The sequence below is a fragment of the Suncus etruscus genome, chromosome 7, assembly GCF_024139225.1.
Source record: "Suncus etruscus isolate mSunEtr1 chromosome 7, mSunEtr1.pri.cur, whole genome shotgun sequence".
NCBI lineage: Eukaryota > Metazoa > Chordata > Mammalia > Eulipotyphla > Soricidae > Suncus > Suncus etruscus.
Genome location: NC_064854.1, coordinates 58864595 through 58892161, shown reverse-complemented (window position 1 = coordinate 58892161; position 27567 = coordinate 58864595). Strand labels below are relative to the sequence as shown.

The window sequence follows — 27567 nt, the reverse complement described above, 5'->3', positions numbered from 1 at the left end:
TTTCGTGTGTGTGTGTGTGTGTGTGTGTGTGTGTGTGTGTGTGTGTGTGTGTGTGGTTTTTGGGTTACACCCAGTGCTCAGGGGTTATTCCTGGCTCCAGGCTCAGAAATTGCTCCTGGCAGGTACTGGGGACCATATGGGGCGCCGGGATTTGAACCAATGACCTCCTGCATGAAAGGTAAACACCTTACCTCCATGCTGTCTCTCCGGCCCCCAGATGAGGTTTCTTGCAAGTCCATGTTTACTATCTGAAATCATGGCCCAAATTTCAGATTTCCTTGGCTCCATCCTCCTTCAGAATCAGAGCATCCAGACAGAGAACAATGTTGGAGGGGGCACCCTCATACTAGCTTCCAGGGAGTTCCAGCAGCCTGAGACTCCCATTCCCTCAACTGGCATGTGGGCACAGTTGGCATCTCTGTTCCCACCAGCACTGTGTCTTCTAGTCTCAGAGGTTGTGATAAGGACATTGAGGCTGCAACAAGGCTGCTTTTCTCCTCCATGAATTAGCTGCCTTGGAGCTCAAGTTCCTTTATACTCTTCCAAGCCCAGGTTTTCAACTTGAGTTGTGACTTGCCCAGTGCTCCATTTTTAAATGTTTATGAAAGGTTTCTGATGCACAGTGGAAGGGAGAGCGGCAAATTTCTTTTTCTTTTCTTTTCTTTTTTCTTTTTTTGGTTTTTGGGTCACACCCGGCAGCGTTCAGGTGTTACTCCGGGCTCTATGCTCAGAAATTGCTCCTGGCAGGCTCGGGGGACCATATGGGATGCTGGGATTTGAACCACCATCCTTCTGCATGCAAGGCCCTACCTCCAAGCTATCTCTTCAGCCCCAGGGGCAGATTTCTAACCCAACAGATGGGATGGATTTTTTTTTGTCCCGCCCTTTTTTCCCCCACACTCTCTATTTCATTTCCCCATGAACACATGCACAATATGAGGAAAGGATAGATGTTCTCTGTCTTTTTCCAGTTCATGCAGAGTGACAAGTATCCCCCACTCTTTGACTTTGCTGTTTCCATGTCTCATCGTTCCCCATGGACCCTAACCTCACCTGTCCATCTCCATAGCTCTGCTTTCTTATCCAAGAACCGTAAATCCCTGCTAGTGATCCACATCATTTTGTCTTTTTTTTTTTTGGTATCACATAAAGGGTCCTTCCCTTACCATGAAACACCCCTCCACTTGTGGTCTTTTCCTTGCCTCCCGAATTTTTCCTATTTTTGATTCTTTCTTTCAGAAGCAAAAAATACAGTCCCCCCACCATGACTGTTTATTCATTGAGCTGCTTTCACAATGGCTGAGAAAAGCACACCCTGGCACAGTGTGATTAATAGTCATCACGTTTTTTCCCCAAGGTAGCAACCCCACCACCAACCTGGGTCTCTTAGCAGACTTGAAGTCAGTTGCACTTGGGCATAATTCCTGTTCAGCTCTGCCTGGAATATCCAGGGGGTGATTCATGGGGCTCCAACCCCTGCAGACAGCACCACCCCGTGCCCCCTTAGTGACATGATTCCTCTTCCTAGGCCAGCTTCATGCCCAGCTTATCAGCATCCTGGTGGCTTTCTGGGAAGAGAATAGGAAGTGGCCTTTCCAAATGCCTCAGCACCGGAGGGGGGGGGGGAGGTACCGGGCTATAAAAGACCAAGAGGGCACGCAGAGAGAGAAGCCGGCTCCAGGGCAGAGATGGTAAGTGGGGTTCATTTTCTCCTTGGGAAGCTGTTGAGATGGGGCAGATTGAGACACTGGTTAGCACCCCCTGGGGGGGTTGGCAGTAACTCTAATGCCAGCTGTTTGCCGTGAAGGTCCTCACCTCTTAGTGTACTGAGGTTATTTGCTTCATTTTAACAGCACAGAGGTTATGTTTTGCAGGATGAAGGGGAGCTCCCCCAGGGGTGTTTGGGATCTGGACTCTTGCATGTTTTTTTTTTCTTCTTTTTGGTTTTTGGGTCACACCCAGAAGTGCTCAGGGGTTACTCCTGGCTCTACGCTCAGAAATCATCCCCAGCAGGCTCGGGGGACCATATGGGATGCTGGGATTCGAACCACCGTTTTTCTGCATGCAAGGCAAACACCTTACCACTGTGCTAACTCTCTGGCCCCTCTTGCATGTTTTATCCTATGAAAAAAGGCAAAATGCAGACTCCTTCCTCTGTAGTCCCCTCAGGCGATCCTGCTAAAACTTCACCTCACCCCTCTGCAGAGTTGCTCTTCTCTTTGGGTTGAATTCAAATCCAGACAAGCTTTGAAGTGACTGTTTCTCACTCCCAGATCTCTGAGATCTCAAGTCCCTGGGGCACTTACATGGAGCCCATCTCTGCCCTCAGTACCAAACCTACCAAGGACTGAGTTTTCTTACCTGCAGAATTGAGTAATTCATACTCTTGTGAGGCATGAGACAGGGTGACATTGAATGAAGAAAATGGCATTTCAGTCTGAGCCCAGGACAGAGGCATGTTAACTATTATTGCCAAGATGCAGAGAAACTTCTCAGGGTCTATAGGATTGGTGAGCAAAGAAAAGATGCAGGAAACTGGACATTCTTGAATCATGAATGTTGTTCTCGAAATAATGCACATAGCTTTGCCCCAGAAGCATTTTGCATGGACTAGGCACCCAGAATCCCATGTGATGCCCCATCCACCACTGAGCCCTCCCTAGACACACCATGAGAAGGAAGTCAGCCCTGTCTCCTGGTCATTTCCCATGCAGGGAAGAAGAGATCAGTGGCTGAGAAGAGGGAAGGGTTTGCTCTTGTCCTGACTTTGAACCCCTATGTCCTAAGAACAAGAATCCTTCTTGTCTTATCTTCTGCATCTTCCCTTTCCTGAATTGGCCAACTTCTAGTTCTTTCTCTCTGGCTTCTTTCCCCTTTGGTTGGCCTCCTTGATTTCAGGGATGTGTTGACATAGGAGAGAATAGAGAATCAGGGCATTTCTGTTAAAAGTTATACTTCCTGATGGTCAGAGTGGTGGTGCAAGTGGTAGAGCTTTTGCCTTGCATGCACTAACCTAGGACAGACTTCGGTTTGATCCCCCGTTATCCCATATGGTCTCCCAAGCCAGGAGTGATTTCTGAGCTCATAGCCAGGAATAACCCCTGAGAATCACCGGTTGTGGCTCAAAAATTGAAAAAGAAGTAGGTTATACTTCCTCTTTCTAGATAAAAATGCACAGAAACTCACAGCCTTAGGGGGCCCCATCAGCCCAGCACAGAGGGACTCCCAGACCCCCAGAAGAATTCAGATAAGGTGTTCCAGTGTCCTCCAGTGGAGGACACTTGTAATCCTCCCTGCCCTTTCTGAAATTGGTGGGAACCCCATCACCCCAAATTCCAGATGGTTGCAAATAATGATCCAAATCTCTTCCTCTGCCTGGAGCATGTTGGTATGTTCCATATGCAAATTAGACTGGGGCTTGTATTCACCTCTGACTCCCAAGGAAAGAGGTTTGAATCTATCTGGGGGGATATTTTCAGTAGAAATTTCTTGAAGGTAAGCTCCAAGGGAAACTTGTGAGAGCCAGTGCCATCACTAAGATATGGTCTCACCCAGGTCTGTCGACAGTGGATCTTCTTCCATTTATTCCCTGGAACAATCTTTGAACTTGTCACTCCCAGTTCTAACTTTTCCTCCTATGACTTGTTTTTCTTATTTATTTATTCTATGCTCATTGATGTGTTGATTTTCTCTTCCTTCACTTTGTGATTGTGTTTCCTTGATTGGGGATAGCCACTTCCTTGGTTGTAGCATCAGAAATGACAAACAAACAAACAAAAAAAAAGAAATGACAAACAGCAGAACCACTGGGATCATAGCATGAGAGGCAGTGCTGGAGATAGAACTTACAGCCACGTGTCTATATACTCTGATGCATGGAGACCAGCTAAATCAGCTCTGTACCTCTCAGCTGTCTTATTAAGCCCCTGCTTAGATTCCTGCTGTTTCATTTAGCACAAACCTCCAAATATATTCAATGTTCCATATCTGTGCCTCTGTGTAACAAGTTTCTATACACATACATATGTGTGTGGCCACACTTGGCAGCACTCAGAGGTTATTCCTGGTTCTGGGCTCAGAAATCACTCCAGGTAGGCTTAGGGACCCTACAGGATGCTGGAAATCGAACCCAGGTTGGCCATGTGCCAGGAAAATGCCCTTCCAGATGTACTATTGCTATGGCCCTGTGTGTGGTTCTTAAAATTACTCTCCTGTGATCTATAACAAGTACAAATCTAGGAGTTAATTGTAATAATAATAACCTATTATTGTTGGGTCAGGCATGTCAGCTTTGGAAGAAGGTTACTGAAATATATAAAGGCAGCACATTCATGTGTTTGTTGTGTTCCTTACATGCATATGAAAGAATTGAATCACAATAGAAAAGACCAGAGGCACAGGCTAAGTCACTCAATAGATACCCATTGCCAGAATGAATCCATAAGTCCAGTCTCTAGCATTAATCCAGAGTTCAAGTGGGGAGACTTTTCCAAGAGAAAATGAAACATTTCAGTATCCTCTTCTCTCTATGAAAAAAAGCTGACTTGGGGCTCTGAACTCAAGCTCAGTGACTAGGATATTCCTGACCACAATGACGACTCAGAGGTATTTCAAAGAGCGCCTTCTCTGTTGCAGGCAAGCTGTCTAAAATCCATCTGGAACTGGAAATCAAAGGGTGTGGTCTTCAGAACCACTCAAGTCTTCTACTTTGGAGTGCTGATTACAGGTAAACTTCATCCTCATCTGGCTCCGCCATAGGATCTAGACAGAGCCAGATCCAGGTAGCAATGTGATAAAATGAGGGGTAGATGTTAGAAGACAAGAGAAGGGGCTAGAAAGACTAAATAGTGGGGAAGGCTAGGTTCCATCCCTGGCACTGACAAGGGTTCCCCTGAGCACAAAGCCAGGAGTCAGCCCTCAGCTCCACTGGGTATGATCTAAGGATATTTGCCTTGCACATAGCCAACCCAGGTTCAATCCCTGGCATTCTTTTTTTTTTTTTTTTTTTTTTTTTGGTTTTTGGGTCACACCCGGCAGCGCTCAGAGGTCACTCCTGACTCCATGCTCAGAAATTGCTCCTGGCAGGCTTGGGGGACCATATGGGATGCGGGAATTTGGATTTGGATTTCTGCATGAAAGGCAAACACCTTACCTCCATGCTATCTCTCTGGCCCCAATCTCTGGCATTCTATAGGGTCCCTTGAGCCTGCCAGAAGTGATCTCTAAATGCAGAGCCAGGAGAATCCCTGAGCATTGCTGAGTGTGGCCCCAAACCACAAAAACAAACAAACAAAAGAAAACTAGGGCAAGGGCAATAGCATAGCCAGTAGGACATTTGACTTGCATGCAGCAGGCCTGATTTCAATCCCTGGCATCGAGTATAGTCCCTGAGCACCACCAGAAATGACCCCTTAGCACAGAACCAGGGGTAACACCTGAGCACTGCCTAGTATAGACCTCAAACAAACAAACAACAACAAAACAACAAGGGAACTATCCTGGGTCCAGATTCCTAGAAGAAAAAATATTCACTTACCCACTGCCACCAAATTACCAGCAAAGGACTTGGGGAAGAAATGAAATGGCTATTTCCAGGCTTGTCTTGTCCCCCACCCCCACCCCACCCCAAGTCACAGCAGCACACTCTCCTCATTTCTTTCTGAATCCTTTTCTCCCTGTAAAAACACATTAGAAAAGATCGAAGCATACAATGCAAGTGAGTACTGCAGTTATAAAATACAGTGTCTGATGAAGTGAGGTGAGGGGAGAGGCCCAGAATCTGGGAAAGCCATTAGGCATGTGGCCACCAGCATTCATTGAAAGTCTGGAGCAAATGAGCTTCAGAGGTGTCAAAGAGGAACCCACAAAACTGTCCCTAGGGCCAAGGGTTTAGGGAGGGTCAGGTGGAGCTTTATAAACAGGAAAGTGCTCTTTCCGGGCCTAATTAGGCAGGCTTTGCTCTCTGCCCCCCTCTCCTAGTGCTTTCAACTCCAACTGGCTCAAGGACAGTTCCATGCTCCTTGTGGCCTTTATTCTTTGGAAGGGCACATTCTTGACCCTATTTGCTATCACAAACACCCCCACAAGGAAGGGCTCTTTGAACTCTAAACTCTATTTGAACAGTCACCTCGAAATAGAGAAAGTTGAGTCATTGAACCAAAAGCAACAGGCAAGAGCAGTAGAGAAATGAGTGGAAGATGGAGAGAGAGAGAGAAAGAGAGAGAGAGAGAGAGAGAGAGAGAGAGAGAGAGAGAGAGAGAGAGAGAGAGAGAGAGAGAGAGATGCACAGGGCATCAGATGCTTGCTTTCCATGGAACTGACCCTCATTCAATCCCCAGTAATTGTTTAAATATAAAATATTGAGTCCTAGTATTTGGGGGGTGGAGGTGCCTGTAGCCCGTTTGCCCAGTGGGTCTATAGGTTGCAGAGTAACAGTGGAGAAATGATCCACAGGCAGTCAGACGAAGTTTCAGGAGATATCCAACTGCCGTATGCATTTCTACACATCGCTTCTAAGCTAAGCATTATTATTATTATTATTATTAGGTTTTGGGATCACACCCGGCAGTGCTCAGGGGTTACTCTTGACTCTATTCTCAGAAATCGCTCCTTGGCAGGCTCGGGGACCATACGGGATGCTGGGATTCTAACCACCGACCTTCTGCATGCAAGGCAAACAATTTACCTCCATGTTATCTCTCCAGCCCCCTAAGCTAAGCATTATTAATCAGCCTCCATCAACTGCTCTCCAAGCACCCTTCTTATGTCAGCTCTCCCTTTCCTCCCCCCAGGCACCCCTTAATTACCAACTGCAGACCCTTCCCAGCTGTGGGTGGGTCTGACCATCCAGGCGAGATTAACATACGGAATGGAGAGGGGTAACACCCAGCACAGCAATCCTAAACACAGAGGCAGGAGTACACTCTGAATGATTCTAGGTGTGGATAACCACCACCCCCCCAAAACAAAACATAACTAAGGAATAAGATCGGAGGGCCTCCATCTCCCAGGCATGATTCATAACTCATACACACTATAAGTGCAAACCTACAGTCCCCCTGATTTCAGGGGACTAGTTTTACCCAGCATCCCTTAATGTAACTATGCCTTCTTTCAGGATATCCTTGCTGTACTAAACCCCGACATCATTTCTGTACTTGAGGCCAATGATTGATGCTAGAGAAAAAGGCAGGCGCTTCACAGATGCTCTCTAAAAGTGCTCCTGAAACCCCTAGCCTCTCAGTCCAATCGCTTTAGGTGTGACTAGTATAAATAAAGACACCCCCCCCCCCTTGTTTCCCCACCAAATCTCTATTTTTGGTTTAGCAATCTTCAGTTATAACAAACTCTTCAGGCTTGGCACACATATACCTGTACTCACAGCTTCTCTCTTCAGGACCATTTTTTCCTTTTTTTCTTTCCTTAGAGTTGATTTTCCCCCCAGAAGTATCAGCCTGGACATATAATTACAGCACCAAAGCCTACACGTGGAACTATTCCCGCTCCTTCTGCCAGAAGTACTACACGGATTTGGTGGCCATCCAGAACCAGCAGGAGATCGAGTACCTCAATGAGAACATCCCGCCCTACAGCTCTTACTACTGGATAGGAATCCGGAAACTAAACAACACCTGGACCTGGGTAGGGACCAAGAAGGCCCTGACGGAGGAGGCAGAGAACTGGGCTGACAATGAACCCAATAACGAGAAGAACAACCAGGACTGCGTGGAAATGTACATCCAGAGAGAGACAGAGTCAGGCAAGTGGAACGACGAGCCATGCGGGAAGAAGAAGCGCGCACTGTGCTACACAGGTAAGGACCTCGCTGAGCTCTGATTGGTCCGGTGCAAGGACGCACTGGTCAGCATCACTCCCATCCTACTGCCACCCATGCTCCCAAGACATAGACCCCTGGAAGAATTGCAGAGCAGGATTTCAGAATACTGGCCTCTTGAAAATGGAAGGAATTTTGGGGGGGAGGTTGGTTACGCAAACCTGGATTATAGTAATTGAATCACTATTTTCATTGTCATCCAGTCCTATACCATTATGCTTAACAAAAAACAACAACAACAAAAACCAGCCAGATTCATGAACCCTTATCCAGTGCCCTTCCTCTCTCTCTCTCCTGGCTCTATGAATCACGTCTTAGTATTAAAACAAGAGGCAAGAGGGTTCAACTCAAACCCCAGTGAGGGGCCGGAGAGATGGCATGGAGGTAGGGCGTTTGCCTTTCATACAGAAGGACGGTGGTTCAAATCCCGGCATCCCATATGGTCCCCCGAGCCTGCCAGGAGCGATTTCTGAGCATAGAGCCAGGAGTAACCCCTGAGCACTGCCGGGTGTGACCCAAAAACAAAAAAAAAAAAAAAAAGAAAAGAAAAAATTAAAACCCCCAGTGAGCTGAATTCCAGAATGTCACTGGAGGGAGGTCACATAGCACCCCCCATACTGGCTTCATGCTCTACCAGCACTCCAAGATCTTCTAGAACCATCCAACTTGGGTGGGGGAACATTCCCAGCATTGCTCAAGGGTAACTCCTGGCTCTGTGCTCAAAATTGCTCCTGGCAGGTTCGGGGACTAAATGGGATACTGGGGAACGAATCCAGGTTCGTCCTGGGTAGACCGCCTGCAAGGCAAACGCCCTACTTCTGTGCTATTGCTCCAGCCCACATCCAACTTGTTCTGCTAATGGGTACCCTTTTGTTCTCTGAATCTACACAGGACCCTGTAGAGTTATGTGGTCTTGTACTAAGGGTTAGGTCTGAGACAAGAGCCCCCACTTTCTCTTCAGGGAATACACGAGTCTCATATGGGGTGTGTTTGTTTTTTTTTGCAGCTTCCTGCAAAGACCAGTCATGTAGCCAGAAAGGCGAATGTGTGGAGACCATCGGGAACTATAGCTGTGCCTGCTACCCTGGCTTCTATGGGCCAAAGTGTGAATTTGGTGAGCACCCCCCAACCCCAAGGTGTGGAAGGTAGGGTGCCCCTTAGCAGAGAAGTAAAATCCAGACTGATGGGTAGATGAGGAAGGCTGACATCACTCAGTTGTTCCTGGGTTCTAATCTTAGCAAATTCTCTCATAAAACCTCCCAGTGGGACTAGAGAAATAATGCAATAAATAAGGGAATTGCCTTATAAGCAGCTGGCCCCCTGGTGCTGCAAAGAGCTTCCTGAGCACAGAGGAAGGCATAAGCCCTGAGCACAGCCAGGTGTGTTTCCCCCCAATTCAAAAGATAAAAGGGGGAAATGCCCAATGCAACAAAACCCAAGAGAACACTACCAGCTAGCTCATTTTCTTTTGAAGAAATACCAAAGAATGTCAATGGTGGCCCATGATGGAGCATATCCAGATGAAAAGGTGGGGCCAAGGTTCTGGTGGGGTGGACACTCCGGTCTGGCTTCCAGAACCCCTCACTTTGTCTCTGTGCTGGTGGTAATACTGACCCAACATCCGGTTCCCTCAGTGAGCAAGTGTGAAGAACTGGACCTTCCTGCTCATGTGCTCAGCAATTGCAGTCACCCCTTGGGAAACTTCTCCTTCAATTCCAAGTGCAGCTTCCACTGTGCCTCAGGATATGTGCTGAGTGGGCCCAGAGAGCTGGAGTGTTTGGCCTCTGGGATGTGGACGAACAAACCCCCAGAGTGTACAGGTAGGTATGCCCGACTGCCTCCTTCATAGAAGCTAGAACGTCCAATGAGAGAATCCTTTACTCTGTGGGAGAACCCAAGAGAAGAGAGTAGAGGTTCGTGTTGATGGGAGTGCCATCAACTGGGGAGAGGGGACATTAGAATATTTCTGCTGCTCTAGGATCCCCCAAGCACAGCCAGGAGTGATCCCTGAAAGCAGAACCAGGAGTATGAATGCTTTAGTGTACAGCTCAATGACACAGTTGGGGTACATGCTTAGGCCTAGAGTGCCAGGGTTTGTATGACAGTGCTTCCCAGCATCTCCCAAACCCACCTCCAGGGGCCGCCATTTTTGTTTGGTTTGGAGTCTCGCCAGATTGGGGATTGAACTTGAGGGGAGGGGAGGGGAGGGGAGAGAGAGATAAAAACAGAGAGACAGAGACAGGGAGACAGAGAGACAGTGAATGAGAAAGGGAGGGAGAGAAGGAGGGAAGGGAAGGGAGAGAAAGGGGGAGAGAAGGTGAGGGGAGAGAGAGAGAGGAAGAGAGAGAGAGAGGAAGAGAGAGAGAGAGAGAGAGAGAGAGAGAGAGAGAGAGAGAGAGAGAGAGAGAGAGAGAGAGAGAGAGAGAGAGAGAGAGAGCTTACTTGGCACAGGACTGCCTCAGATTCGATCTCTAGCCCTGTCCTCTGAGTATTGTCAGGAGTCATTCCTGACCACAGAGCCAGGAATAAGCCCTGTGCACAGCTGAGGGTGGCCCAAAACAACAATTAAAAATTCCATCAAGAGGCCAAGATTCCCGGCAGCCTCTTCCCAGATCCTGAAGGCTTCCCCAGGAAGCAGACTGGTAGCTGGAAAGAAAGAAAATGACCAAAGGATGAACGTTCTGGGCCAAGGGACTCCTTGTTATGGGAGTTCTGGGTTCTTTATGGGACAGTGTGGTTGTGGCATGGAAGGGGCCAATGCCTAGTGCCCAGTGCCCACCTCCTCCAAAGACTTTGTGATGGGCACATTGGGGCAAAATGCTTAGATACGCCCCTCGCCCCTGAGGCTCCCCTTTCTCCTCCCTCTGCCCCTCCTCCCCGCCCAGAGTCTGTGTTGGCTGTACAGAAGAACAAGTAAGGGTAAACCCAGAGCTTCTGAACTTATCCCACCACTGACCTTGTTGGCTTGTTTACCAGCCATCACGTGCCCAGAGCTGTTGGCCCCCGAGGCGAGCATCCTGCGCTGTACTGGCACCCCTCAAAACGCCAGTGTGGGCACCACTTGCCATTTCTCCTGCAAGAAGGGCTTCCAGCTGGAGGGCTTCGATCACGTTGACTGCACAGCCGAGGGCCAATGGACAACGCCACTACCCACCTGCAGAGGTAACGTGGCATGGGGATGCCCTCCTTCTGGAACCTTCTGCTGCAGAAGGAACTAGCTGGACTATGATTCCTTTCTCTCCCCGCAGGCGCAAGGGTGGCTGTGACCCAGGAGACACGTTGCCAGACCCCCCTGATTCCCGAGCAGGGCATCATGTCCTGCAAACACCACCTAGGGAGGTTTGGGGTCAATACCACATGCTACTTTGCCTGCAAAGCTGGATTCGCGCTAACAGGGCAGAGTCAGCTCAGGTGCCGTGACTCAGGACGATGGACAACACATCCGCCGGTCTGCAGAGGTGAGTGGGACTGAAGGGGAGGGCGTTTAAGGGCTCCAGTGGGGGTACCCAGAGTGGATAGGGAGGGTCAGGAGCTTGCATCACATGTGCCTTACTAAAATTCTGTCTCTCCAACTTGGCAGTCACAGTGTTTCTGAATAGTTTGGACTGAGGGATTGCTCGGTGCCCTCACAACTCGTCCTCAAATCTGGGGCTGCCAGCCTGAGTGCCATCCCCAGAGGGAGTTGAAAGGGCCAGCAGGAGCAGTGTGGACAGTCCCCAGTCTGACTTCAGACATTCTCAGCCTCCCAACAGCAATGCTAGAGATGGGGAAACCCATCAGACTTGGTTTCTCCATTGTGCAATGTTTCTTTGTCTCTGCCCCTCTCTCTCTCTCTCTCTCTCTCTCTCTCTCTCTCTCTCTCTCTCTCTCTCTCTCTCTCTCTCTCTTCTTCTTCTTCTTCTTCTTCTTCTTCTTCTTCTTCTTCTTCTTCTCTCAACTTCTCTCCTCTCCCCCTCTTCCCCCACCCTACAGCTGTGAAATGCTCCAAGCTGAACATCACTGAACCCATGGTGGTCAACTGTTCCAGCCCCTGGGGCAATGCCAGCTTTGGCACTACCTGCAGCTTCCATTGCCCGGAGATGCAGTTTCTGAATGGTTCCTTGGAAACAGCCTGCCAGGCTGATGGCCAGTGGTCGGCCCCAATGCCCACCTGCCAAGGTACCTTCCCCTGCATCCACCTCAGAAAGTCACCAGGACAGAGGGAACTGGAAGAAGCCTTTCTGTCCCTCTGGCTTTTCAGCTTTTCATTGCCCTCTTCCCACCACCCCTATAGCAACTGGTTTCAGAGTGACTCTAGCTCGAGTCCCTGGTCTTTAGCAGAACTACGGGAATCAGTCAGGGACACCCCTAGTCCCCTGCCTTTCTCGGTGTCATGCACTGGGGCACCACACAGCATGCTCTTAGGGAGCTCTGGCTATCTTTTGCAGCGGGACAACTCACCCTCCAGCAAATCTTGGCATACATCGGGGCTGCAGTGGCCTCCACGGCTGGTCTGGCAACTGGGGGCACTTTCCTGGCTCTACTCCGAAGGCGCAGCAGACGTAAAGGTAAATAGGAAGGAAGCATCTCCTCCTGCATCTGCTCCCCTAAGATCTGGTGTGGGGCAGTGGAATTGATGGAGGGTAGGGAGGACTCACCCCCATTGACTCCTTTTGGTGCTCGGCAACCATATATGCAGACAACATTGAGATGAGTGAGCTTGAATAATGATTGTCCCATTTGGAAGACACTTCTTTCAGCCTCAAGCAAATAAAATTAGATTAGAAGGAAAGTACCTTCCTCTCTGGCACATTTGCACTCTTGCCAATAGATTTATTGGTGCAATTGGTTGATTGGGGAAAGTGATTGGCTAGATTGAGACTGGATCATCAAGTATCCCCCTTCAAAAAAAAGGGAGTTTGAGGACCCACCATCACAGTGACCCCACCAAGAATAGTCTAAAGCCTAAAGACAGAAAATGAGATGGGGGAGAGGTTTGAGGGAACAGAAGAGAAAGGGGTGATGAAGTGAATATGTCAGAGCAGAGAGCAGGTCAGACAATTTGAAGAGAGATTTCCCCCACTGAGTGGAGTAAGTTCCCATTTACCAGTGTCCTCGCTAACTCCCATCACCAGTCACCTTTCTCGTCCATCTCTTGGCTTCTGTGAAACAACTGTGCATGTTCTCACTTGTTTCAGATGATGGGAAAAAGCCCCTGAACCCTCATAGGTAAGATGAGAGTTCATTTTTTGGTACATAGTTTGGCAGAGTTTGGGGTGGGTCCAGTGGTGCTCAGGGGACCATTTGGTACAAGGGATGGAATCTGGGGCTCCCTGGGAGAAAGCCTGTGCTCTTGAACCATCTTATCAGGACCCAGATGAGAATTATTTTTTCTTTATTCTTCAGGGGGGGGGCATTGTACTGGTGGTGCTCAGGGATTACTTCCTCTTCCATGCCCTGCTAGTACTTGGGGAGACCTTGGGGTGCTCCGGATCAAACCCAGGGGTCCTGCATGCAACACATGTACTGGTCCAGCAAGTTAAGCTCAACTGTTTAGGGCCATGGTGGGGGAGGTTTCATGGCTGAGTTCATTTTCCTTCTTTGCTCCATGTGCCAGGATGATAGATTATACAGGGAACCTCCTATTAAAGAGTTATCTTTTATCTTATATTATCTCCTATTGGAGAGAATCTTTGGCATTATTCCCTTTACTAATGGGGATGCAGAAATGAACAGGGAATAACTGCATATAAGCAAATAAACAAACAAATTGGGGCCAGAAAGATAATATAGTGAGGAGGGTGCTTGCCTTGCTCATGGCCAACCTGGGTTCAATCTAGGGCACCTCATATAGTCCCCCAAGTCCCCAAACCAAAACTAACAAAAAAATACATGTTCCCTAATTAGAACTGCGACAAGTAGCATAAAAAAGTGATTCATGGGGCCAGAGAGATAGCATGAAGGTAGGGCATTTGCCTTGCATGCAGAAGGACGGTGGTTCGAGTCCCGGCATCCCATATGGTCCCCTGAGCCTTCCAGGAGCGATTTCTGAGTGTAGAGCCAGGAGTAACCCCTGAGCACTGCCAGGTGTGACCCAAAAACCAAAAAAAAAAAAAAAAAAAAAAGTGATTCATAACACTCAGGACATGATGCTGGTGCGAATAAGAAAGTTAGTGTCAGGGACCAGAGAGATAGCATGGAGGTAAGGTGTTTGCCTTTCATTCAGAAGGTCATTGGTTCAAATCCCAGCATCCCTTATGGTCCCCCATGCCTGCCAGGAGCGATTTCTGAGATGGAGCCAGGAGTAACCCCTGAGCACTGCTGGGTGTGACCCAAAAACCAACCCCAATTAAATAAAAACAAAATGATAAGAGCTGGAGAAAAATAGTACAGTAGTTTGATCTCCAGCATCCCATAGGAACTTCCTAGTGCCACCAAGAGCAATCCCTGAGTGCAGGGATCATGCAGGGATCATCACTCAGGGAGTCATGAGTGACTTCTGAGCATTGCTGGATGTTCCCCTCCTCCAAGCCCCAATAAATAAAAATAATAAAATGGCAGCCAGCAGTATTAATGATTCTAATAGTTTCGAAAGTGCTGCCAAAACTACAGCCTATATTTTTAACCTTTTTTTTTAATATGGAATGCTTCACAAATTTGCGTGTCATTTTTGCGCATGGGGCCATGTTAATCTTCTCTGTCTCGTTCTAATTTTAGTATATGTGCTGCTGAAGCGAGCACTAAGCCTATATTTTTGTCAATGGCAAAAAAATGTATAACTCAAGTAAATGGTTGTAAAGCCTACAAGCCTAATGTTCCCTCAATTCATGAGGCAATTGTGTTTAAAAGAATTCTTCATATTTCCATTAAAAGCAGTTAGGCATAAAGACCAAAGAAATTTCACTATATGATAACTCAGATGTCAGGTGTCAATTTGCATGGACAAAGGATAATTCTTTAGAGTCCAGAGTCTACTGGAACCACCGGTACCCCTTGAACCTCACCCATTTAAATTTAAATTTTAGTCGGTGGCATTCTCAATAATGACAAAAAGCAAAATAGCCACTAGGGGGCGGCATTGCCATTCTTGGTAAACCACTACCTAAAAATCAAAAATTAAGTTGGGCGGGGGGTGGAGGGGTGGGGAGTGCCCAAGTCACAGTTCAGTGGGGAGGGCACTTGCTTTGCATGCAGCTGACCTGAGTTCCATTCTCAGCATCCCATAGGGTCCTTGGAGCCTGCCAGGAGTAAGCCCTAAGCACTACCAGGTGTGTCACCCCCCAAAAAAACAAGGTGGGGAAATTTTGCAACCAGAAATGAGGCTCAAGTAGTAAAACACCTGCCTTGCATGACAGAGGAAGGGTCTAGTTTTGAACTCTGGCACTGCACAGCCCCTAAGCCAAGTGTACTCACACCCTTCTAGCTAACCAAATGACAGTAACTTATTGTGGGTATAAAATGCAATGCCCAGAGAACAATGTGAGGAGACAGCACAGCAGGAGAGTGCTTGTCTTAAATGAGTCTAACATGAGATCCATGCATAGGGTCCCCTGAGCACTACCAAGAGTGATCCCTCAGCACAGAGCCAGGAGGAATTCTTGAGCACTGCTGGATGTGACACCACCCCACCCCCCCAAAAAAAAAAAACCAATAAAGGAAAATACTGGGTGTGGAGAACTACATTTTTTTAAATGTGCTCCCAGGGAAGTATGTGTGCGAGCCCATGAGTATCCATGAGCTCTGCAGCCTTGGAGTATGTACACTAGTGTTCCCCAAATAAAATGTGTGTGACCCCTCCTAGGCACACAACAGAGAAAAAAAAACAGCATCAAAGGCAAAGAGGGAAGAAAATATTTTAAAATAAATAATGTGGACACCGACAGATAGTATAGCAGAGAGGGTGCTTGCCTTGCATGTGGCCAACCTGGTTTTCATCCCTGGAGCCTCAAAGGGTCCTCCAGAGAACCACCAGGAGTGATACTTGGGTGCAGAGCCAGGTGTAAGCCCTGAGCACTGTCAGTTGTGGCTCAAAAGCCAAACAAATAAACAAACACATTTGTTAACCTTGTGCAGGGGCCATACTAATCTCTGTATCATTCCAATTTTAGTATATGTGCTGCTGAAGCGAGCACTAAACAAACACATTTGCTTTAAAAATGTGAATTTCAAGGCCAAAGAGATAGTACAGTGGGTAAAAAGTTTGCATCGCATGCTGTCAACCTAGGATCGATCCTTGGTATCCCATATGGTCCCCTCCACGCCAGATGTGATTCATAAGTGCAGAGCCAGGAGTAATCACTGATCATACCAGGTGTGGCAAAACAAACAAACAAAAAAGTGAACTACTACAATCTAGGTGACACAGATCTATTATATGGAGTCTCACCTCTGTGGCATTTTCCTTTTGTTGCCCTTTTGAGGTCAAATTTCAGGGTTGGGGAGACAGTTCAGGGGTTCAGGCATCTGCTTGGTCTGTAGCCAAACCCTAGTTCCCTCCCCAGCACTGCAAAGTCCCAAGATTCCAGGGGTGGTGCAAAAGGACACTATGAATGAACAATGACCATCTTGTGTGTGTGTCTTTTTTTCTTTAGCCACCTAGGAGTATACGGGGTATTTACAAATGCAGCGTTTGACTCTGGCTCTTGAGGTAAGTGGCCCCAGCAGAAATTTGTCAATAGAGAGTCAGGAGAGAAGTGAGGAAGACAGAAAGCTGGATTCCTTTCAGTACAGAAGTGCAAGTTCAGTTTAAATGTCTTAAGGTCAGGAGGGCAATGGGATGTGCAGGTGTGATTATGGAGAGGTGCTACAAGGGGGACCCATTTCTTTTAGCATCAAAGTGTTCTTTTTGTTTGTTTGTTTGTTTTATTTTTGGGCCACATCAGGCAGCGCTCAAGGATTTCTCCTAGCTCTGCACTCAGAAATCACTCTGGCAGGCTCAGGGGACCATATGGGATGTGGGAATAGAACCCGAGTCCCTCTTGGGTCAGCCACAATCAAGGCAAATGCCCTACTGCTGTGCTGTCACTCTAGCCCCAGCAGCAAAGTGTTCTGATGAGGCAGGACTTGTTCGGAGATAGGATCTCTGAGATAGAATCACCAGGTACAGTTGACTCAGGATCTTACTGGAGACCCCAAGTCATACCAGCTAGGAAAATTTTACAAACACCCCTGCACCCAATCTCCAAGAGCAAGATCATAATATGGTGCTTGCTTGCTTCCTTCCTTCCTTTTTTCCTTTCCTCTTTTCTTCCTTCTTCCTTCTTTCCTTCCTTCTCTCCCTCCTTCCCTCCTTCCTTTCTTCCTTCCCTTCTTCCTTCCTCTCTACCTTCCTCCTTCCCTTTACTCCCTCCTTCCCTCCTTCCTTCCTCTCTACTTTCCTCCTTTCCTTCACTCCCTCCTTCCCTCCTTCCTTCTTTTCTACCTTTCTCCTTCCCTTCCCTCCTTACTTCCTTCCCTTGTTCATTCGTTCTTCCTCCTTTCCTTCCTTCCTTCCTTCTTTTCCTCCTCCTTCCTTCCCTCCTTCCTACCTTCCCTCCTTCCTTCCTTCCCTCTTTCCTTCCTTTCCTCCTTCCTTCCTTCTTGCCCTCCTTCCTTCCTCTTTGTTTTTGGGGAAAGTGAGTAAAACCCTGTAGTGCTCAGGGTTTACTTCTAGCTCTGAATTTAGGAATTACTTCTGGCAGACTCAGGTATCTAATCCGGTAGGTCACCAGCAAGGCAGGCACCCTCCCCACTGAATTATTATACAAGCCTCTACTTTTCCTGAAAAAGAAAAAAAATCATTCAACAAGGACTTACTTGCATTTTTTACACAGAGAGCCTCCAGGGGTGCCTCTCTGGGGGTGGGGGGTGGGGGAGAGGGGTAGAAAGTGAGAGGTGCATTTGCTTTCCAGCAGAAAGAACTTACTTTTCTTTCTCTCATCTCAGTTTTAGAGAAATGTCCATCTTCCTTCACCTTCCTTGCTTCTCGACTTCCTGGTGGACACTGAATGACTTCCTCCCTGTGAAACTGGGACAACCATTGCAGATTTTGCAAATGCCTGTGGATGAGGATCTGGCTGGGCTCTAGAGGGTCTGGCGAGGGATCTCCAGGCCCAACACCTAAGCCCACTCCCTCCAGTCTCCTTTTTGGGTTTCCAGAAATCAGAACTGAGGTTGTGGCCATACATACCTACAGATCCAACTGCAGAGGAATCCAAATGCTGCTGCTCTCCCCTTTTGGACTCATGGGGAGACTCCTGTAGGAATTTTTAGGGTCACCACTGGTTGCAATTGATGAAGCCTCAGTCTGAAGACTGCCTTATGGGTACCAGGGGGTGCCGGAGACCAAGAATCAGACATCTCTCCAATTCAGACCTTCCCCGAACCAAACACACAAGCATCCCACAGGACCCCTCCCCCCCAGACCAATATCCACATTCATTAGAGAAGGCTCAGCCTGCCGAGATTTCGTTTTCTCATACTGGACTTTTGCTTCATCAGATTCATGCGTCCCACTTTGTTCATGAGTGTGTTTCTTTTTTTGTTTTGTTTTTGTTTTTTTTGGGTCACACCGGCAGCGCTCAGGGGTTACTCCTGGCTCTACACTCAGAAATCACTCCTGGCAGGCTCAGGGGACCATATGGAATGCCGGGATTCGAACCACTATTCTTCTCTGTCTAAAGCAAACGTCCTGCCACTGTGCTATCTCTCTGGCCCATGAGTGTGTTTTTTGATCCTGGGGTCCAATGGCAGAGAGAGTCCATAGTCCCTCTTCAGCTGAGAGAACCCACAGTCCATGCAGGAATCAACAGTGGTCATTGGTCACCAAGCAGATTGAAGGAGTGAGATGGGAAGGGATGCAGACCACATTCCCAGAACTCCATTCCTAACGGTACTGTAAACCACTGTGCTGAAATAAAGGATGCACTTTTCATCACAAAAAAAAAAAGAGTCATTTCCTATGTATTGGAGCCATGGGCATATACAGACTAACACCTCATCTTCTGGTCACTGCAGTCAAGTCAGATTCTTGACAAAAGAGGCAAAATTCCTGAGCAGTAAATCACTTGGGGGCCGGAGATGTAGGATACTGGTTAAGGCACTTGCCTTGCATGAGGCCATCCTGGGTTCGATCTCAGGCATCCCAAGTGGTCCCTGGAGGACCGCCAGGAGTGATTCCTGAGTGCAGAGTCAGGAATAACTCCCTAAAAATAAGTAAACACATAACTAGGGAATCACGAAAGAGAATTTCGCAAAGGAAGGGAAACAAAGAAAGGGCAGAATTATTACAAAGGAAGGGAAACCAGAAAATAAGTTCATCTGCATAATAATAGAAAAGAGTCCGGGCTGGCCGACTCCCTTCTTCCCTCCTCCCACCATCATTCCAAAAAAAAGGGAGGTGTCCAGTTTTTAGGGAGGGAATAATTGGGCCAAAATCCCTTTCCCCGTCTCCCATCTTGCACTCCAAGGAGGTAGGTGCGGGCGACTCCGATCCACCCACTTACCGACCTCTGCTCTCCAGCCGGGAAGTTCCGTAAACCGGGCCAGTGACCCTGCCAACCCCCAACCTGGAGCGGCCTCAGGACTTGGGGCGGGGGCAGGGCTGCCTCTTGCTGCTGGCTGCGGCCTCCGCTGCATAGCGGTGGAGCACCCAGGCCGGGAGGGTGCTGCCACTGCCACCCCACCAATAGTTTCGGGATCCCGCGCCTTCGCCAGCTGCCTGCGCGCTGGAGCTGGTGGCAAAGTCATGTTTCTCAACTTTCCACACTTCTGGGTCCTGGTGACTCTGAGCACTAGCTGGGGGGTCCTGGGGATCCACGCTGCACAACTAAGGCAGTTCTACGTGGCTGCCCAGACCATCAGCTGGAGCTACAACCCTGAGCCCAGGGACCCCAGGTAAGAAAGGTGAGGTGCGCTGGGTTTCCAACTTAGCTCTTTTAGGGAGCCTTCCCTTTGCACCTGGAGTGTTGTTCGTGTTCTGGAGAGAAAACCAGTTGGCAGGAGAGTGTAATGAATGAAACCTGCTTAAGGAGGGACGGGGGTGGGGGGCTGGAGGCTGTGCCGCCTCCAGAAATGCAGTTTATTATTGGGAGGTTGAAAAAAAAAACTTTGGTTTAGTTACTTGCTGCCTTTTGGGGTTCAGTGTTAATGTGAAGCTTTGCAAAGTAGGTTTTGCCTGTTGGTTTTCTGTATCGATTGATTTCAAAGTCCTGTGGACTTCCTCTCTAACCCTTGCAAACTCACATTTGACATTTTTTTTTTCATATCTCTCTCTCCCCCCTCTCTCTCCCTCCCTCCCTTCTCTCGTATTATTTTTAAGATGGAATTTGTCCTTACATCTTATTTCTGCCATCATTCCCCTTTGCAGATCTCACTTTCCTTGCTGACTTTGCAGTCCCTTCTCCGTTCACCTTTTCTGCTTTCTATTCCTGCATTTCTTCACTGTCTCTGTTTTCTATAGAAGACAGTTTTTCTCTGCTGCTTTGTCATTTTCTGGAATGTGGGTCACCCAAGCTACTTGGGTGGGCTCCTCATTAAAAAGCTAATGTGAGCAAGAGTGTCCAGGAATAGAATTGTATCCTAGAGCTGTGATTTTCCTTAATGAAAGGTTAAAAATAAGTCCTCTGCTCTGCTCTCTTAGGCTTTTCAGTTCATTGTATTCTTTTTTTTTTTTTTTTTTTTTTTTTTTTTTTGGTTTTTGGTTTTTGGGCCACACCGGGCGATGCTCAGGGGTTCAGGGGTTGCTCCTGGCTGTCTGCTCAGAAATAGCTCCTGGCAGGCACAGGGGACCATATGGGACACCGGGATTTGAACCAACCTCCTTTGGTCCTGGATCGGCTGCTTGCAAGGCAAACGATGCTGTGCTATCTCTCCGGACCCAATTCATTGTATTCTTATTTGCTTTCATGGTTGGCTTCTTCAAGTGACTCAATTTTTTTGTTTTACTTCACATCACAGCTTAGCTGATTGTGAAAGACATGTTCCTCTTTTATAATTACAACACCAAAGCGATTCACCAAGAAATAATCTAATCATGGAAAAAGGCTTTGCATGCATTAATACCATTAACCCTATTGAAAATGTTCTTTGTAACTGGGTTATTGAGGATACAGGATGCCCTGTTAGTCTGATAATAATGTCAAAACCCTTTTTAAAAAAATAAATAAAATTCAATATTGCATTTCCAGATGATAATCTAACTCACCTATCACACCCACACTCTAGGGAAGTGCCCTTATCTAAACCCCCAAAGCAAATAACAGTCTTTCAACACCACTTTTCTGCCTAACCCCAAAGCTTGGGGGCTGGTTTCCCCCAGGTGAATTGGCTCATACTTAGCTCTTTGTTTTCTCTTTGAAATTAAAGGTCAAAATGACAAATAGAAAGCCAGACAGTACAAAGCATTGGGTGAAAAGCCCAATTTACTCCATCCTTGAGTCTCTCCAGAGGGGCAATGGATCTTCCTAGCCTCTTACTCCTTTTGTCTCCAGAGATGCTCAATGGCTGACTCCTTGCTCTGCACTCAGGAATCACTCCTGGCAGTGCTTGGTTGACTGTCTGGGATGCCAGGAATTGAACCTGGGTTGTTGACTACGTGCAAAGCAAGCTCCCTGTCTGCTGTATTATTTCTCCAGCCCTTGAAAATCATCTTTGATGACACCTTTAATACTGAGTATTTCCCTGAGCCAAAGTGGTTGGTTGTGCAACCACTGACTTCTTATGTGTGAGACTTTCCTTATTCCAATCTCAAAACTTCAGAAACCAAGGTACAAATATCTGCTACCAGAATGAACTTTGCTCAGACATTTTAATCACCTCAAACCTTAGCCTTCAGTTTAGCTTCACATTATGATCCTAAATGTATTATTAGAGCATTGGCTCAAAGTAATAGGATTAACTGAGGACAGCCTCCATTTGGGAAAGAAAGAATGGTAATGGTGACAGAATGTTCTCAAAGAGACCAATAAATATTTTGTTAATCGCACTAATAATAAAAGCTGGTGATCTCCAATGAAACAGACTGTCCTTCCTGCCATGAGTCTGTTAATCTTGTAATGTGAGACATTTATGGCAAGTATTAAATGACACTTTGATAGTAACTCTTGCATTTTCTTGCCAGTTTAAATTCTTCTGCCACATCTTTTAAGAAGATTGTCTACAGAGAATATGAAGCATATTTTCAGAAAGAGAAACCACAAAGTACAACTTCAGGTAAGCTTGACATAATCTTTTTATTTATTTTAAAGGTGCAGAGTGAATTTTTTTCTGAAAAGGGCAAAGGATTGGTGCATCAAGTAATTTTGGGAACCTCTGTTCTTTACACACTTCTGTTAAATTCCTTAGTTGATTTTCACTATGCTACTGGGTTCTATTGTATGCCTTGTGCATCTCGAGATATATCCAGGGTGGGAATCAAGATGCCTTCATCCAGGTCTGGGATGACAATGGCATTATGGGTGGGAGTCACCACCACTCTAGGTGACCTGTAGGCCAGTCAGGCGGTCAGAGTTTCCATCTCCCATCACAACACAGCCCGGTGGGTGTCTAGTGTCAGGAGCCTGAAGGTCTGAGCTTGGTGGTCTAGCATGAACAAGTGGTCAGCAACAACGTCCACATTGAAGTCCTCGTGCACCAGCCAGGGTTTCACATGTTTGAACATGTTCATTAGCTCCAGGTTATCCTGAATACAAATAAAGAAAGTCACTGCATGGAAAGGCAGAGAAGTTCACACATGATGGTAGTATAGAGCCATCAAACATCCTACCCGGAGCCAGCTTCAGGGCAGCCATGCCCACCTTGCCCTCACATCCTGGAATAGGCATGCTGTATACATTCACCTCCTCCAGAAAGTTCACATGGGACAACAGTCTCTCCACTTTCTGCGTGGACACATTCTCCAAATCATACTTTTTAAAATTCTATATTTTTGAGAGGAACCAACCCCATGCCTGCCAGCACTCAGAGCTTGCTTACTCCTGACTCTGTGCTCAGAAATCACCTCGGCAGGTTCAGATGTGCCAGGGATTGAACCCAGATTGACCATATGCAGCGCAAGCATCCTGCCAGCAGGGCTGGAGAGACAGTACTGTGCTGGCAACAACATTTGTGAAAGGTTAACCAGGGGAAAATCCATTTTCACTCTTCATCTATAACTGGAGTGCTGCTTGGGTAGGGTACCAAACTGGGGCCATGGATGGTAGACTCTGGCAGGGGCAAGCCAGTGAACACAGGAATCCCCCCTTCCCACTTTGAGGTTCTGGAATGTTCTAGAGCAAATAAATGAGCTATCACTAATGGTGCTTGGCTTCCCTCTAATTCCAAAGCCCATGTACAGGGATACTGGATACCTGATTCTCTTGCATCTCTTTTTGTTCATTCTTCTCCTTGTTTCCTGGAGGAGGGTGAGATATACCCTCACCATTTGCTACACATCACACATTGCTACAAAAAACCTCTTCTACCTCATCCTCATCTTGACTTGTATCAAGGGAAAGAGGTTGAACAGATTTTTGAATGGACTTCTAGAGTCCTGATAGGAAGTAATTTAGCTCTGGCTCTTCTCTAAGACCAAAAAACAGATACCTAAGAACCCATTGAGTAAATTGGAGATGGGGGAAAGGAAAACAGCCTGAGAAACACATTTTCCAACTTGGGAGAAGAATTGGGAGGCCTCTGGAGCTCAACTGCAAGTTCAAATGTTAGTTATATATTGGCCATTGCATTGAGGTACCCTTGCATCCGTGTAGGGTGAATACTTACCTATATACTCGAGTATGAGTATAAGCCGCTCCCCTAATTTTATCCTAAAAACTGGGAAAACTGGGGCCGGAGAGATAGCATGGAGGTAAGGCGTTTGCCTTTCATGCAGGAGGTCATCGGTTTGAATCCCGGTGTCCCATATGGTCCCCCGTGCCTGCCAGGAGCAATTTCTGAGCCTGGAGCCAGAAATAACCCCTGAGCACTGCCGGGTGTGACCCAAAAACCACAAAAAAAAAAAAAAAAAAAACTGGGAAAACTTAGTGACTCGAGTATAAGCCAACATGGTAAATACAGCAGCCACTGGTAAATTTCAAAAATAAAAAAATATATCAAAAGCAGTGGACAGGTCGTGGGCAACCCTGATTTGAGCTGTATCACAGCTGCCTTGTGGAAGATTATGGATCTGGAATGGGGTGGCCCCTTGGCTCAATCCTGACTCCATAAAAATGATAATAAAAATACTTTGTTTGTTTTGGGACCATACCCTGAAGTGCTCACGGTTACTCCTGGCTCTGTCTTCAGAAATCATTCCTGGCAGGTTCTGGTGACCATACTGGGGTAAGCCAGTTTAAGTTAAGTGCCCTCCCTGCTGTGCTATGGCTCTGGCTCCCAAATTTTTGATGCTGACTTTAAGTCTCTCTGCTGCTTTTGTTCAAGAACAATTGTAAAATGTGTCCCCAAAGGACTTTTAAAATAGCTGCTAGAGGCCAGAGTCCTGCAGGAACTTCTGGACCAAGAGCTAGGGCGTAGATTAGCAGATCCGCCTTCCTGTGACTCCAAGAAACACCAACCCCACCACATCCTTTACTTAACTCAGGATAACCTGGGAGGGAAGTGCATCTCAGGGGCTCAGTGTTTTATTTTGGTTTGGGTCCACACTGGGCAGTGCTCAGGGCTGACTCTTGGCTCTGTACTCAGGAAAGGCAAGCACCCTCTGCTCTGTGCTATAGCTCTGGCCACAGAAATTCAGTGGTTTTTAGGAGACTTGGCCCCCTTCATGGAAATATGCTTTTGTATTGCTTTTATCCTATTGAACACTGGCGGGGTGGAGGGGAGCCCTACCCCCCCATGAGGCCTATGCAAGGGTGAGGGAAGGGTCTCTTCCAGCCTCTGTGAAGCTGGACTGGGAAGAGGAGGGAAGACTGCAAGCCACAGACCACTCACAGGGAAGTATTGTCAAAGCAATAAGCTTTGTTTATTGAAGGTAGGGACAAAGTTTTAAAGGCAAACTTTAGGCAGGAAACAGAATGTGGGCAATACAGCTTTATATTGCTTAGGCATTACAGCAACCAGCAGGTATGTGGAGACAGTGGTCACAAGGTACATGGAATCATTAATTAAGATGGTATATAAGGATAGTGGTTACAATGCTCATGACATCATTAAATTAGATGGTATGTGAAGATAGTGGTTGCAATGCTTATGGCACTATTAACCTAGATAGTTTGTAAGGACAAGTTATTTTGACTTGGATGACTTTTTCCTCATCTTACTTGCACTCATAATAGCAGGGAACATAAGTCTCTGAAAGAGACATTCTTTTATATTCAAGGCCAGCTTGCAGAAATCCTCTTATTTCCCAACTTCTATCCCCCAGATCTCCGTCTTTTTTCTTTATAAGAACATCAGAACAATAGCACATCAGTGAGGCATTTCCCTTGCACATGGCTGACGTGGGACAGACCTGGGTTTGATTCCCAGCATCCTACATGGTTCCCTGAGGCTGCCAGGAGCAATTTTCAAGCACAGAGCCAGGAATAACCCCTGATCACTGCCAGGTGTGGCCCAAATACCTAAATAAATAAATGTTGGTTGTTTGTTGTTGTTTTTTTTTAAATAAGAACCAAATGAGGAACCAAACCAAACCAGGAGGGGCTGGGGACCTATGGGGGTTTGTGTCTGTCTTAGGCCATTCTGGTGACACCTAAAAAATGTCCCAGATTCTTACCCATCATTGACTTCCAAACCAGCCTATAAATCATAGGTTTCTGCTAACATAATATACGCTGCAGCGTGTCTATTTCCAGTTTGTACTGTTAACTCATTTACTGTATTAGCAAGCATTGTAATGATGTAAAAATGGCTCTTAATCATGAACTTTATTTAAAATACAAGGTCCAAAAGTAATAGTAACCAAAAAAATAAATTAATGATCCTGCCAACGTAGATAAAAGCATAGTAAGCCAAGGGCACCTATTAAACCAATTTTGATACCAAGATGATCCTGCCTCCCACTCTCTTTTTCTTTGTTAATCCCCGCCTGCAATTTATTTATAGAGTCCTCAGCCAGTACATTATGGTCAGTATAGATGCAGCACTCCTCATGAAGGACAGCACAAAGGCCACCCTCTTTCAGGAACAATCTATCCAGACCTGTCTATTTTGCAATACCATCTTGGCCAGGGAGTGTAGGAAAGTCTGCAGGTATGTGACAGAGTTGTCAATTTCAGCCAAATCATCAATCTGTGGTTTCATTGCTGTGATGGCTGGCTGTATGCTGGGTTCCCTGGGCTGCTGTTTTGGTGGCTGCTCCTGCAAGGCTTAAAAGGGAGGCCACAGTGCCTGGGTCCCACTTAAAGTGAATCATGGTAGCAGAGATGTACCTATCTGGAACAGAATACCAGGTAACTCGGAGAATTAATTGGACAATGACACATACACTGGTCATTGCTTAAAAATGCTGATTGATATAGGCACTTAGTAAGACCTATATTTTTACACAGCCATTGTCTGATACTTGGAACTGCCCAATTAGAAAAAGATGTCCAACTGGTAAAATTGAGGCAATAAGGGGGACGATTATACTGTCACACTTGTCAATTATATAGGCAAAAGCCTTGACCTGGGCTGTCCAAATGTCAGAACCAGAGTGTCAGAGGTGGAACATCATTGAGTTTCAGTTGCACTTAAATAAAAAATTATTGAATAAGGGCAATAGTTTCATAAAAGGGAGGGGGGCTGCATCAAAACAAAGCCAGCAAGCCTTAGTTAAATTAGGCCTGGTATAGTTAAGCATAACATAGGTGGAATTCATACTGCTGAAGGGCATGCGCAGTAGGTGTTAAACCTAAAAGAATGTGAATGGGCAGTGGCACACTAGGGGTCATGGTAAATTGGGATCTAAATATTGGTGACCTGGAGGTCAGAGCACTTGGACTGGTTCATGAAAAGCTGAGCAATGTTATATGGGCAGTGTGGGGACAAGGGGCCATTGTTCAGGTCCTATTCTAAAGGTAGGATAAGTGATGCTTAATTGGATTTTAAAAAGTAATCCAGAATCATGGCCAGATTCATAAAATTTTAATCTCCACATCATTCCTTTTTTAAATTTTTCTACATTTTTCTTTCCAGTTTCTGTAAATTGTAAAAGCATAGGGTTACATTGAGTAACCCCAGATGAGCACACAGCTGATGGTGTTTTGGTAATTTTCATAAAATCTTTGGTGTTATGCTTCATCCAGCTGCCTGAACCTGTAGATTCACAACCCCATGTGGTAAACAATGAACTTTTTTTGGTTCTGCATTTAGTTGTAGAAAAAAGACCATGGCCAGAGCATATGTAAAATTATAAATCATTCAAATTATTTTTGGACTTAATGAGGAGCAACCATAAGATGAATCATGTTGGTCATGGTACCTGGGGCTTGTCCAAGGTATTTTAATACTGGACCGAAGGGGGCCCACAAGGTCACATAAATCAAACTGCAAGTCCAGAAACCAGGCTCTTGCTGGGTAGACAGAGGATTCAACCATAAAAACATCAACACTGGCTGTGGCTTGAATAACTTGCCATTGTTGCATAACTTGTTGGTGCTGTGCTGGGGTGGAGGATGAGGGGGAGGGGAGTGCGGGTGGTGGTGCTAGGCAGCAGCTACGTAAAAAAAATTTTTTTTAAATCCAGCAAATTTTTATCCTGTAAAACAAAAGAAAAACTAACCTCAGGTTGGATCAGTCTGGGTCGAGTCATCATTAGTATTTGTACTAGGGATAGATTTGATATTTCTGTGTGGAACCCA

General features: G+C 46.6%; 2 protein-coding genes, 1 non-coding gene and 1 pseudogene across 3 annotated transcripts in view; 2 read left to right on the top strand and 2 right to left on the bottom strand.

The window, feature by feature from the left end:
• Window positions 1–2477: 2477 nt before the first annotated feature.
• Window positions 2478–16459, top strand: SELP (selectin P). The gene is made up of 11 exons (XM_049777598.1): window positions 2478–2510; window positions 4636–4726; window positions 7427–7813; window positions 8841–8948; window positions 9469–9654; window positions 10811–10996; window positions 11083–11292; window positions 11807–11992; window positions 12262–12381; window positions 13012–13042; window positions 16405–16459. Exons 1-11 carry the CDS (start codon window positions 2478–2480, stop codon window positions 16457–16459), a joined length of 1593 nt encoding a protein of 530 aa, XP_049633555.1.
• Window positions 14447–14554, bottom strand: LOC126015343 (U6 spliceosomal RNA). Its single transcript, XR_007498216.1, has one exon. It is a non-coding gene; the product is annotated as a U6 spliceosomal RNA (small nuclear RNA).
• LOC126014554 (uncharacterized) lies at window positions 15850–15945 on the bottom strand (annotated as a pseudogene).
• Window positions 16460–19268: 2809 nt separating the features above from the next.
• F5 (coagulation factor V) overlaps window positions 19269–27567 on the top strand; it is a 60760-nt gene continuing 52461 nt past the window's right edge. The window contains exons 1-2 of the mRNA XM_049776386.1: window positions 19269–19687; window positions 21912–22003. Of these exons, the coding sequence (XP_049632343.1) occupies window positions 19539–19687; window positions 21912–22003 (241 nt within the window). The 5' untranslated portion in view covers window positions 19269–19538. The remainder of the gene's footprint in view (window positions 19688–21911; window positions 22004–27567) is intronic.

Coding starts and splice junctions, on each gene's coding strand:
- SELP (XM_049777598.1), top strand. CDS start 2,478: ATGCAGAGAAACTTCTCAGGGTCTATAGGATTG. Junction 11,293..11,806: donor ACATCCGCCGGTCTGCAGAG/GTGAGTGGGACT, acceptor CCCACCCTACAG/CTGTGAAATGCTCCAAGCTG. Junction 13,043..16,404: donor AAGCCCCTGAACCCTCATAG/GTAAGATGAGAG, acceptor TTTTTTCTTTAG/CCACCTAGGAGTATACGGGG.